Source organism: Pristis pectinata, chromosome 11, assembly GCF_009764475.1.
Source record: "Pristis pectinata isolate sPriPec2 chromosome 11, sPriPec2.1.pri, whole genome shotgun sequence".
In the NCBI taxonomy this organism is placed as follows: domain Eukaryota; kingdom Metazoa; phylum Chordata; class Chondrichthyes; order Rhinopristiformes; family Pristidae; genus Pristis; species Pristis pectinata.
Window position 1 is genome coordinate 86,269,144 of NC_067415.1, and position 14,143 is coordinate 86,283,286.

At 46.2% G+C, this 14,143-nt stretch overlaps 1 protein-coding gene across 4 annotated transcripts in view; it reads right to left on the reverse strand.

The window, feature by feature from the left end:
• Positions 1–44: 44 nt before the first annotated feature.
• fgf14 (fibroblast growth factor 14) overlaps positions 45–14,143 on the reverse strand; it is a 339,581-nt gene continuing 325,482 nt past the window's right edge. For all 4 annotated transcript variants that reach the window (XM_052026634.1, XM_052026633.1, XM_052026635.1 and 1 more), the window contains 2 exons: positions 5,401–5,599; positions 45–3,248 (listed from right to left, as the gene is read on the reverse strand). In XM_052026634.1, the coding sequence (XP_051882594.1) occupies positions 3,112–3,248; positions 5,401–5,599 (336 nt within the window). In that variant the 3' untranslated portion in view covers positions 45–3,111. The remainder of the gene's footprint in view (positions 3,249–5,400; positions 5,600–14,143) is intronic.

Here is a 14,143-nt window from a genome sequence, read left to right on the forward strand (position 1 = left end):
TAAACTGTACAATGCAGACAAACTCTTTTTTGCATATATGTATGTAAATTTAGTAATACATACCAACAGTTCTTGACACATACAACCTACTACATGCAGTTCAGTTTGATCATTGTCACCCTCATCCCATGCAACATATGAGACAAGAGACAAAATAGTAACAAAGGTAGAAAGAATAAACTATCCCTCTGCTCCATTGTTTCTTAAAACGTGATAAGAATTAGCTTGTCAAGGACAACCATTCATTTGGAATAAACACTCGCACGAACAACTCATAAAACAACTAAAGAATAAAAGAAACACAGAAGGGGTTAACAATTATATGCTCATTGTCATTTACAAAAATAAATTCAGCCTAGGTTTAACCAGTCAACTGGTTTGCAAGGGTCATACTGTAGGGTCCACTGTCGAAATCTGCGTGCTGTCTGTTGTTTTCAGGAATGCTTGCCTTTCTTCAGTTTATCATCACCTGCACTCACACATGGGTTTTACTATCCACGGCATTTAATTTGTTCAGTACGGAGACCCCGATGGCGGCCGATGTGCTTAAACCTTTTTTTCTACATTGTTTTTTAAAAAAGAGGAAATAACACAAATCTAGTGTCCTTCATTGGAACAAACGATGAGATAGAAATTGCTAAAAGTTATCAGGTGTCATACATTAGCAGCCTAGCAGCAGCATTGCGGCATTTCCAATCTGCAGAAATTAGAGTTTTTTTTAAAATAAATCAGAAATATTAGACTTACTAAATTACTAAATAGTTTTCAAGCTTGTAAGAACTACGAAACCTGCAGCTTGACAAACAAGTCCTTGTAATGTGGCAACACTTGAACCATCTATACTACAGTAAACACAACAAGGGAGTGGAGTAGTTGCAGTACCTGGGCTCAACATTAAGTGGACAAAAGAGCCGACAGAATGGCTTCAATTTGCACAATGCTTGCCTTCCAGAGATCACATTTATAAAGTCCTATTTGTCAGTTTTCTGGACCCTAAATGAACCGTTACCTCTCTGATATAATGAAAACTCACAGTGCAGCACACCCATTAGTTTCCAATTTTCAACTGAGCTCAGTATATTCACACTTGGTCTGTTTTCTTTCCCCAACCAAAACACATCTTTTGTGATTTCCACTGTTGAATCTTGTTACATTAATAATAAGTGGCATCTACTGGGCCATGAATTTCACGACTCTAATTTTTGTTCTGAGGCAGTGCTGGTCGTAAACATGTTCAAAAGTAATTTTGATTCAACTATTGAAGCTTCAGGTTTGCTGTATGGGACAGTTATGATTTCATTTGGATGATATTGTCAAGGTGTGTTGTATTCCCAAAGATTTCACTTTGTAAGGACAGCCTTTCCTGGATTAATGATTTTTTTTGCCATTTTACCCAGCTTGCTAACCCTTTGAGGTAATTAAGAACTTTGCTACTTTTTCATCAGAATAAAGCACTTAGCACTTGATAGAATTGGGGTAGAACAAATAATTAACAAACAAATCTAATGCATGTTAAAATTACTACCAGAGTTAAAATAAATAAGTCTTTATTTTGGTATGTCCTGCACTTTTAACATAATTGCAGTAATCTAGCTAACCAGAGTAATGTAGACAGAACAGTTTTGGGTCTTTTTAATCAGTTAATTTTCGCTTCTCTACGAGAGAATTTGGAAGAGGAACATGGAGCATTACACATATTCAAATAAAATCCAGCTTTCTGATGGTTTTGTGATGGTAAAAATAACTGAATTGTTTGGACAAATGAATTAATTGAGGATTGAATGAACCGTAGCGACCACCTCCTCTTCCACTGGGACTCTTGGTTGGTACGTGTTTGGGTCAAGACAACCACCTCGTGCTCAGCACCTCGGAAGGACTGGCTGCTGCCTGGAGTTGCACAGGACTCACCAGGTACAGTGAGCAGCACCACTCACTGAGCTTAAAGAAATAAAGAACTCTCTTGTACATTTTCCCCACAACAGCTCAAGTCCTTTCTCCCCTTCCCAAGGGGAGCAGCAAGGTCTATGCTGTGCCGCTGCCAGAGTAGGCAGCCCAGAACCACACTGGCAGCCTTGGGTCACGCTTCCCAACGTGGCCAGAGCTCGCAGTTTGACCTCCTCACCCCTCAGCACTAGCTTCAAGGGAACTTTGGCCTCAGGGGCAAAACATCCTGGGCTCAGAGAGGGTGCCCTCAACATTTGGCATGGGGTTGCTGGGTGGGTGCTTGAGCCCCAGATCTCACTGTGGGGCGCCGCTCATGGGTCAAGGCAAGCGTCAGCACCGCCATGTAGGGGTGGATCCCAAGGAGCAGGTGGTGGGGCAGACTGGCACCACCCACACTCCCTCCTGCTACCTGCGATCAACCTGTGCAGCTGAAGGACAATCAATTAGCCAGTGTGCAAGCTTCTCATTCACCGGCTGGCACACCAGCCCTGACTTGGCAGTAATACTCCCCAAGATTCCCGTGGTCCCAGTGATTAGCTAGCAGTTCCAACACAAACACCTCAGCGCTCTTTCAATTCCCCACCCCCCGCTCTTCTATAGCGGAAAAAGTAAACCCACACAGCAGGTCTCTGCAAGAATAAAAGACAGAGCAGCTAGGTGTAAAAAAACGAGAGAGAGAGAGAGAGAGAGAGAGAGCGAGAGAGAGCGAGAGAGAGAGAGAGAGAGAGAGAAAGAGAGAGAGGGGCTTGTTCCTGAACAAGCAGAGATTTACAGCAATGGTCTAAGATCCAGCTGCCGACAGCTCTCACACAGCGAGCAAGCCTCCGCCAGAATTGGACTCCATTGGTGTGGTCAGCAGGCAATGCACCGAGAGTGGGTGTGAGATAAATCATTCTCATGGAGTGTCACAGTTAACAGGAAACAGGTACAAGGCATTCATCCAGTGTCTGGGAAGGACATCCATGGTCTGAGTTATCCAGGTTTCTTGTTGCAGGAGGAGCTACGCATTGGGATTTATCCACTTGCAATGAGATAGTCAAAGACTGCAATGAGCAAGAGGTCGCTGGCTGTTCCTGCTCACGGACATTGGAAGGCAACAGTCTGCCAGGGATAAATTGCCCAACAGAGCAGTGGTTCACGAATGCGTCCTCTCTGAGACCTGGCGGGCTATGTCGATTTGTTTTTTTTAACTTGTTTGCCCCCATTCATTACAGCAGAAGTACATGTGCTTTTACTCGGAGTCGTTGTGTTCTTCAGGACTGTCTCACCGATGTCGTGCAGGGATGGCTCGCGGTACATGGCGACTGGGGGGGGAGACAGAAAAGGCAGAAGTGAAGCAGCCTCCCCTGTATCTGTCAAACAGCAGCAACCAACCACCCATCGCGAGACCCCCTCCCACCACCAAATGGACCCCAGCTCACTGAGGAAGTGTCATAGAGTCATACGTCAGAGAACGAGGCCCTTCGGCTCAACTGGTCCATGCTGACCAAGATTCCCATCCAAGCTAGTCCCATTTGCCCGCGTTTGGCCCATAACCTTCTAAACCTTTCCCATCCATGGAAAGTGCCTTTTAAATGTTGTTAATGTACCTGTCCCAACCACCTGATTTCTGAATGGTCCATGAACCCGTGAACACTACCTCGTTATTCCTTTGTTTCTGCACTATTTATTTAATTTTGTAATTTACAGTAATTTTATGTCTTTGCTCTGTACTGCTGCTGCAAAACAACACATTTCATGTCATATAAGTCAGTGATAATAAATCTTATTCTGATTCTCTGGCAGCTTATTCTATATACTGACCACCCTCTAAGTAAAGAAGTTTTCCCTCAGGATCTTATTATATCTCTCTCCTCTCACCTTAAACCTGTGCCCTCTAGTTCTTGATTCCCCAACCCTGGGAAAAAGGCTGTGTGCATTCACTCTATCTATGCCCCTCATGAATTTATACATCTCTATAAGATCACCCCTCATTCTCCTACGCTCCAAAGAAAAATGACCCAACCTGCTCAACCCCTCGAGTCCCGGCAACATCTTCATAAATCTCCTCTGTACTCTTTCCAGCTTAATGGCATCTTTCCTGTAACAGGGTGACCAACACTGAACACAATACTCCGAATGGAGCCTCACCAGCATCTTGTGAGACGTTGGTGAGGCCACACTTATCAAGTACTTGCAAAGGGTGGGAGCTGAATGGAGCTAATGTACTGTATCTGGAGGGAGAGAAGATTTGCATTGCCTGAGCACCCTGTAGATCCTTTCCAGGACACCATAAGGTACCTCTCCACACATTCCTGCAGTGTTTCATCCCGTTCCCTTGTAAGTGCAGACACGAGAGACTGCAGATGCTGGAATCTGGAGCAACACACAATCTGCTGGAGGAACTCAGTGGGTCAGGCAGCTTCTGTGGGGGGAAATGGACTGTCAACACTTTGGGTTGAGTCCCTTCATCTGGACTGGATGAAGGAATGAAGGATCAGCCCAGATGAAGGGTCTCGAAATGTCAACTGTTCATTTCCCTCTCACGGATGCTGCCTGACCTGTTGAGTTCCTCCAGCATCTTGTTTTTTGCTCCCACATAAGTGCATCTGTTGAACCTGCTTCCACCTCCCTCCAAGGACACATATTCCAGACCCAGAACATTAGTTGCAGGAAACAGTTCTTTTCCTGAACACTTCCTGCTTCCTTTGCAGTCTGTCTGTTCTTGTTATTGACCTGTTCTTGGAGACAGCTTTCCCTTTATTTAGTCTGTCTGAATCACAGCTCCCAATCACTCTGAGGACAGGAAGCCCCACTTCATTGAACTTTCATTGGAAAACCAATATTTCATAGTAGATTCTGAGATATGGGAACATTTGTACATGAGAGTGGTGAGGACGGTTTCCTCTGCTGAAGGAAGTAATGAACCACATTGATTGTTGCAATAGTGCAATAAGTTCACAGTGACCTTCACCTGGACTAGCTTTCACTTAATTAACAGAATTTAAATTCCCAGAAGCAGTGGTAGGATTTGAACCTGTGCATTTGGATTATTAATCCAGGGTTTTGGTTTATAGTCTAGTAATATAACAATTATGATATGGTAGTGATATTCTATAGCAATTAAAGTCTGGAACTATGGCACACTACTTTAAATATGAGGCTAACCATTTAAGACATGGACGAGGTGATTTTTTTTTCTCTCAGAGGCTGGTGAGTCTTTGGAACTCTCTTCCTCAAAGGGCGGTGGAAGCAGAGGCTTTGGATATTTTTAAGGTAGTGGTTGATCGGTTCTTGAAAGGTAAGAGGGTCGGGATGAACGGTCGGGACAGGAGTGGACGGGAATGTGGAGCTGAGGCTCCAATCAGATCAATCTCCTCCTGCTCCTGTTTGAGTGAAGTGTAATGAAGATGGGGCGTATTATACAACGCGGAGACTAGCAGGACCCATTGTATGGCTGTCGCGTGAACTCATTACCTTCCAGTGGTTTGGGCAGAAAATGAGAAGCAGGTTTTGTTTTCTTCACACGGTTTCCTTTCATGATTTGTCCATCTTTGTTGAAGCCCAGGTACCAAGCCCTGCCGGATTCCTGCTGCCGATACAACATTGACGAGTAGATCACATAATAATTCTCGTAGACTGACTCCTTGAACTTGCATTCGGGTGTAAAAAGTTCCTGTGGGGCAGCAACATCACAGTGTTTTAGCCAATCGTTTCGAGCCACTTGACAACCTGTATTTCTACAATAACTCATGTTAAGAATAAAACTAAATGCAATTATAAAAGTAAACTTAAAGTTCCGATATGCAAGGAAAGGATAGAATGGATGAGCAGTAAGGGAACGATAGGTGAGAAGGGTTAGCTTCTCTTGGCAGAGGGGGTGATAACATCGTAAAGTAGATGTAAAATAATCAGCGGGGTCATTGAAGGGGTTGAGGATATTTCACGGAGCACAAGAAAATAGGAGCCAGATCTGGCCACTCAAGTCCACACTGCCGACCACGGTGGTTGATCTACCCCAGGCCTCAGCTCCTCTCCTAGGCCCTCAGCTCCCTGATCTTTCAAAATGTATCTACTTCCTCTTTAAATTCCTCCCCCTGCACCCAGTGATCCAGTTTCCACAAACACCCAGGCTAGAAAATTTCAGAGATTCACCACACTTTGGTGAGTTTCCTTTGGACTGCCTCCAACACAACTAAATCCCTTTTTAAATAAGGAGACCAGAACTGGGCACTGTACTCCCAATGTGGCCTCACCAACACCCTGTACCATTGTAACAATACTTCTCTGCTTCTAAACTCCAATATCTTTGCTCTAAAGGCCAGTGCCATTTGCCTCTCCAAACACTCGCTGCATTTCCCTGCAACCTTTTGTGATCTATGCACCAGGACACACAGATCCCTCTGAACTTCACTCCTTTGCAGTCTCTGTCTGTCTGTCTTTAGACTCCTCTTACTCAAGTGCATAATCTCACACTTCCCACATTAAACTCCATTTGCCAAGGTCTCACCCACTCACTCAACCTATCTATATCCTGCTGCAGATTTACAGACGTCCTCATCACAACATGCCCTCTCATTTATTTCAGTGTCACCGGCAAACTTGGATACCTTACACTCTGCCCCCTCGTCCAGGCAGATAATACAGATAGTGAATAATTAATGACTAATGACTGGTCCTTGGGGCACTCCACCAGCTATGTGCTTCCAATCCGAAAAATCCCCGTTTATTCGGATTCTGCCTTCTATGTGATAATTAGTCCTCACTCCATGTTAATGTACTGTTCCCAAAGCTGCGAGCTCTGATCTTGTGCACCAGCATCATATGCACCTGAGGGAAAGGCTGGTGATTTAGTTTAACATCTCATCCAAAAGATGGCACCCCTTACAGTGCGGCACCCCCTTGGTGCTGCACTGAGATTCTGTCCGGGCTGGAGTGAGACTTGAACCACCTGATTCATGCAAAGCTGCTGAGGGAGAGCTGCAATGTTGGAGACGCAATGTATTAATATTCACCCCCAAGCAGCATCACTATATCCTGGTCATTACCACATTGCCGAGTGTGGGAGCTTGCTGTGCACAAATTGGCTGGTGTGTTTCATATATCACAGTGATTACACGTCACCAAATCCTGCTTCTGTGATACAGCACTGGGGCATCCTGAATTCACAGAGCTTGCAAACAGGCCCTTCAGCCCATCAAGCTAGAACTCTACCCTATTCCCCCTTTATTCCCCCATCAGCTCTCCTTATCCATATTTTACCCCTCATCTATATTCCAGGGGCAAGTTACAGCGGCCAATCAGCCTCCCAACCAGCACGTTGTTGGGATGTGGGAGGAAACTGGAGTACCCCTGGAAACCCACATGGTCGCAGGGAGAACGTGCAGACTCCACACAGATAGCACCGGAGGTCAGGCTCGAACCCAGGTCACTGGAGCTGTGAGGCAGCGGCTTTACATACTGTGCCGGGATGTGGTGCAGAAATACGTCCAGCTGTCCTTTGAAGTTTGAGCACAGAATCTGTTCTCTGTGCCTTGGCCAGGTGCTTGCAAGAGCATTGAATATAAGTATTTATTTCAGTCTTTCTGTAACATTCCCTTTAGCCTTTTACCTTAAGTGAGTTGACAATGATGCTAAAACAAGAGAGTGGAGAACATTATACATCCACATGAAGCACCTGTTCACTCATGTCAACAAAAATAAATGTTAATAATGATACTCTGCTCTACAACATCTGACTTTGGAAAGGCACTCTATCTCTCCTTCCCTTACATGTGCCGATGCGTTTGCCAGCCACAGTGCCCGGTGTGTGTACTGCTTCTTTCATTAATTTGCATTGAGAGATAATAGCCTTATCTTCTAATTGCAGTTTGGATTCAGCGCACTTTGTGCACACATATTGATACGCACACCACGATGGGCATCAGCTCGAGCATTTCTGTCCTGCTTGTAGAATAGCTCAGGCTTTGTTTATCTAAAGGGTCAACAGCTGAAATCTCCTTTGAGCCTGAGTTGTGGGTTGAAGGATATTCCAAAAACGTCAAACCACTAACAGGTGAAAACCCATGAGATGACCATTGCGGTGTCTGCAAAGGGGCAGGCTTGGTGGAATCTTTCTTGACAATTTTGTTCATAATCTTTACTGTGAAAACTCAGGATATTAAATGGACTAATGTGTGAATTTAGATTATATCCCTAATGTCCACCTTTACTGAGACTGATAATTAAACAATACATTTTAAATGATGACCACAATTAATTTATAATTGGTGAGGCAGAGAATAAATTTACTGTTAACTGTTCAAAGATATTTTCTTGTAAGGAAAATAAGATGTGCCTAAATCCAGGAGGAGTTTACTTTGATTTGTACAATGTAATATTTGCCCGTTTCTCTGTGAGTCTTGATGAGCAGGGTTATCTTATGTTCACTGTGCCTCCGTGGCTGAGAGAGAGCAGCACTGTTGTAGATGCTGCTTATCAGATGAGATATTAAACTGAAGCCCTGCCTGTTCCCTCAGTTGAACACAAAAGATCTCACGGCATTACTGGGAAAAGGAGCATGGAGTTCTGGGCACAATTCACCCCTCAGTGAACATCACAACAACAACAACAACAGATTAACTGGTCACTTTGTCATTTGTGGATTGTGCACTAAGTGGCTGCTGTGGTTTTTAAAATTCATTTGTTGAGATCTGGCATTGTGGGCAAGATTTGAAAATCAGTTGGGGCCCCGCAATCTCCTTCCTTGCCTCCCAGACCAGCTTGGGCTACCTCTCATCAGGGATTTATCCACTGTAAAGCCCACCAAGATATCTGATACCTCCTCTACAATGGTAATTTGTTCTAGAACGCCAATGTCCCAATCCCTGCTTTAACATAGAACACAGAACATTACAGCACAGTACAGGCCCTTCGGCCCACAATGTTGTGCCAACATTTCATCCTGCTCTGAGATCTATCTAACCCTTCCCTCCCACATAGCCCCCCATTTCTCTTTCATTCATGTGTCTATCTAAGAGTCTTTTAAATGTCCCTAATGTATCTGTCCCCACAACCTCTGCCGGCAGTGCGTTCCACACACCCACCACTCTCTGTGTAAAATACTTACCCCTGACATCCCCCTTACACCTTCCTCCAATCACCTTAAAATTGTCCCCTCGTGTTAGCCATTGTCGCCCTGGGAAAAAGTCTCTGACTGTCCACTCGAGCTATGCCTCCTATCATCCTGTACACCTTTATCAAATCACCTCTCATCCTCCTTCTCTCCAAAGAGAAAAGGCCGAGCTCACTCAACTACAATTTCTCCAACTACAATTTCCTTCTCCAGTTACAAGTGAGACATATTCATTTAAGACCTCCCCTGTGTCCTCCAGCTCCAAGCTCTGATCACTCTTTGGTTCCTACTGGACCCTACTAGTTTCCTGGTTACTCTCTTGCCCTTAATATACTAATAAAATGCTTTGTGATATTCCTAATCCTGCCCACCACTGCCATGTTGTGCCCTCCTTCACCTTCCTAATGTTTTAAACAAACCCCAACGCATTGTTCAGTCCTGAAGATCACCTCCTGTTTTCAGTTCTCTGACCCTGCCCGAAACCACCTTGTTTTTCTTCATTCAGCCCTACATGTGAGGCCTTAGCCTTCACCATTACAGGAACGTGCTGGCTCTGAACTCTTAGTATTTCATTTTTGAATTCCTCCCACTGGTCGACTTACCTACACCCAGTCTACTAATAAAATCAGCCTTCCCCCAATTCAAGACCTCAATGTCCGGTCCTTCCTTGTCCTTCTCCACAACAACCTTAAAACTACAGAGTTACGGTCACTATCTCTGAAATGTCCTCCCACTGACACTCCCACCCCTTCCCAGCTACAATCTAAGAAGCATAGATCGAGTGGACAGTCAAAGACTTTTTCCCAGGGCGACAATGGCTAACACAAGGGGACCTAATTTTAAGGTGATTGGAGGAAGATATAAGGGGGATGTCAGGGGTAAGTTTTTTACACAGAGAGTGGTGGGTGCATGGAACGCACTGCCGGCAGAGGTTGTGGGTGCAGATACTTTAGGGACATTTAAGAGACTCTTAGATAGACACATGAATGATAGAGAAATGGAGGGCTATGTGGGAGAGAAGGGTTAGATGGATCTTAGAGCAGGATGAAATGTCAGCACAACATCGTGGGCTGAAGGGCCTGTACTGTGCTGTAATGTTCTATGTTCATTCCTGAAGATTAGATCCAGGATCACCCCTTCCCTGGTAGGAATCTCCAAGTATTGGCTCTCACAGCTCTCCTAGATGCACCTTAAAATTCCCACCCCATCTAAACCTTTCACTCTGTGGCCGTCCCAATGAGGAAGATGGAATTCTCTCTTCTGTAGCCCTGTTACACCTGCCTGTGATCTGCCTCCACGACTGTTCCTCTGTCCCCCGCTGACTGCTCAGAGACCTGTAGTACAACCCCAGCAAACAGCGGCATTGTACTGTGGCAGTTAGCGTGATGCTATTACAGCGCCAGCGATCCGGGTTCAATTTCTGCCGCTGTCTGTAAGGAGTTTGTACATTCTCACTGTGTCTGCCTGGGTTTCCTCTGGGTGCTCCGGTTTCCTCCTGCATTCCAAAGACATATGGGTAGGTTAGTGTGGGGTTAAATGGGCGGAGTGGGCTCGTTGGGCCGGGACGGCCTGTTACTGTGCTGTATAAATAAAGTTTTAAAGTGATCACCCCCGTTTTGTGTTTCAGCTCCACCTGCGTGACCACTTTTGAAGAACCTTCAAGGATATTCTCCCTCCTCACTGCAGTAACGGACTCCTGTGTTAGGGCAATTTCTCTGTGTTCAGCGCAGGTTGTGTCAATGGAAGGAACCTTCCAAACTGAAACCAGGTACTGCTGAAGATCTGGGTGGCACAGTGAGTGGAACTGCTGCCTCACAGCTCCAGGAATGCAGGTTCATTCCTGACCTTGGGCGCTGTCTGTGTGGAGTTTGCACGTTCTCCCTGGGTCTCCCCTTCCTGCTCCAGATTCGTCCCACATCCCAAAGTCGTGCCGGCGGGTGGGTCAATCGGTCGCTGTAAATTGCTCCCAGTGTGTGGGTGAGGGGTAGAATCTGGGGGGAGTTGAAAGGGATGTGGGGAGAATAAAATGGATTAGTGTAAATGGGTGGTTGATGGTTGGCATGGATTTAATGGGCCGAAGGGCCTATTTCTGTGCTGTGTGACTCTTTGACTCTCGGAGACAAGGCAGAAACCACAGAGAAGAAGCTTCAAGGCATGAATGGAGAAGAGACCAATTTACCACAATAGGGATTAGCGGATTACTTGACAAGTCACGTATTAACAACAGAGGTATGTGAAAGCAGCAGATGCGTGGCGATCAGGTGTCTCAGAGATTAAATTTAGGTTGATCACAGTTAGCTAAAATAACAAAACGTAGTCATATATTTAGCATTAAAGGAGGCCGTGGTGTAGGAATGCTGGGTATGTTAGTGACTGCTTTACAACACAGTGTGCCTGACTCATGGGTTGCCCAGGGATCCCTCTCCCCTCATACTTTCCTCTTCCTGCACCACTGTCGTTGAGGATAAACATCCCGACAGTAAACCGGCAGACAACAGGGTCATAGGACTGGGAGTTGAACTTTCCTCACTAAATTAAATATTGATAAAAAGTGCTGTGCTCATGGCAATTATATGGAAGGACTTCCTTCTCTCCAAGACTGAAAAATAATGCGATCAGATATTCGTGGACTCGACTGCCAGCTGTCCTCTCCTCCTGTGAGTTGCTTTTACTCTCTTCAACAGGAGGAGGTCTTCTTCCGCAGCAGTCCCTCGGGATGGAGGAAGATTTGCTTCCAGTCTGGTTTTGCGGGTTCTGAGGTGCCTAATGTGGGAAGCACAGACTGTTCCACAGATGGGGTGGGAGGTGCCTGACAGTGTGGTAGCCTTCTGGAGCTCGGACCTGAACTTTATCTCTGACTCTGGGTCACCAGCCCAAAGTGCCACAGGTCCAGACCTTGGCAGATTATGAATCTCCTGCTTCATCCAGGGCTTCTGGTTGGGGAAGACTTGGAAGGTTTTTGTGGGTACACACTCGTCCACGCATGTCTTTATGAAGTCAGTGACAACTGTGGCATATTCATTAAGGACAAATCCTTGAACGTGGTCCGGTCCGCTGACTTGAAGCAATCCCGAATTCGCTCCTCCACCTCTCCTGTCCAGCTCTTTGTCATCCTCTTCACTGATGTTGTGCTCTCAGTCTCTCTCTGCGCGCTCACAAAGCCCTCCGTGGGCCCCCAATGCACATTCTGGAGGTTCTCATTACCTTCCTGGATGCCCCTACTCCGCTGACTGGCCATGGGCTGGAGGGTCCCAGGTGTCGGTGGGAATGTTCCATCTTTTCACTGAGACCATGAACCTTTCCCTCTGTAGGGCTGCCAATCTCTGGCTGTGACAGAGCTCAGAACAGATTCTATTTCAGGAATCTGGTGTCAGGAATGCGGATTACGTGCCCTACTCAATGTAGTCAACTGTGTGTGACCGAGGCCAGGAAACTGGGCCAGTCGGACGGGGAGAGAACGTTGACATTGGTTCACGTCCTTCCAGTGGGATTGGATGATGTCATGGAGATGGCATTGTTGGAATTTTTCCAGTGCCTTGAGGTGCGTGCTATAAATAGTCCAGGTTTCAGAAGTGTACAGGAGGGCAGGGCTCACTGGTGGACACAAATTTTGTGCCAGATCTTAGTCTTTAAATACTCTTTCTCTCAAACAACCAAAAGCTGTCTGCAGTGTTCCATACATAAGTACATCGAGGTAGTACAAATGGAAACCAAAACAGAATGCAGTGTTGCAGTTACAGAGAAAGTGCAGTGCAGTGCAAGGACCAAGACAAAGTAAATTGGGAGATCAAGAGTTCATCTTTAGTGTATGAGAGGTCCATTCCAGAGTCTGATAAGAATAGGATAGAAGCTGCCCTTGAGCCTGGTTGTGTGCGTTCTCCAGGTTTTGGATCTTCTGTCCAATGGGAGAGAGGAGAAGAGAGAATGTCTGGGGTGGGAGGGTAGGTGAGAGGATAAAAAACACGATGATGCTGGAGGAACTCAGCAGGCCAGGCGGCATCCGTGGAGAAAAGCAGGCGGTCAACGTTTCGGGTCAGGACCCTTCTTTGTGACTGAAGATAGGAAAAGGGGAAGCCCAATATATAGGAGGGAAAAGCAGAGCAGTGATGGGTGGACAAAAGAGGGGAGGTGGGGTGGGCACAATGTGGTGATAGGTAGATGCAGGTAAGAAATAGTGATAGGCAGGTGTGGGGGAGGAGGGGAGAGCAAATCCACTGGGGGATGGGTCAAAGTAAGGAGAGAGAGGAAAAAATCTTAGAGATAAAGAGGCTAGGAAAAGGAAGAAGAGACGAAGCGTGGTGGGGGTGGGGTTGCAGGGAAGGGAGAGGATAGTTACCCTGTGATGTTGGGTGTAAGGCCCACTCTCTTTGCCTAATGATGCTTTGGACCTCTGCCTCTGAGTGTGCCCACCCACAGGCATGTTGCCACTCGACCACCGAGGTATGGGTGACCTTGGCTCTGCAGCGCAGACGCTGTGGGGTGAGCAGTTCCCCTTGGTTCTGAGGATTAGCTCCACTCCCCTGGGATGTTTGCAGGAGGTGAGGAGCAATGTTGTGGCACAGAAGATCGAGAAAAGAGGCAAAAGACAGATTTCTGCTGACATCAGCCTTCACTGAGATTGGTGACACCAGAGACTGAAGCAAGAAACAAACTTCTGGAGGAACTCAGCGGGTCGGGCAGCATCTGTGGAGGCAGAGGGATGGTCGACATTTTGGGTCAAGACCCTCTGTCAGGACTCATTGGGTCTGTAGACCTGTTGGCTGGTATCCTAGCACTATCATGGAAACAAATTTCAGTGGCAGCCAGAACATTGGACTGCTGGAGGAACTCAGTGACTTGAGCAGTAGGGAGTTGTGGACGCAGCCCAGCACATCACGGAAACCAGCCTCCCCTCCATGGACTCTACACTTCTTGCTGTCTCGGTAAAGCAGCCAGCATAATCAAAGACCCCACCCACCCTGGACATTCTCTCTTCTCCCCCCTCCCATTGGGCAGAAGATGCAAAAGCCTGAAAGCACGTACCACCAGGCTCAAGGACAGCTTCTATCCTGCTGTTATAAGACTATTGAACAGTTCCCTAGTACAATAAAATAGACTCTTGACCTC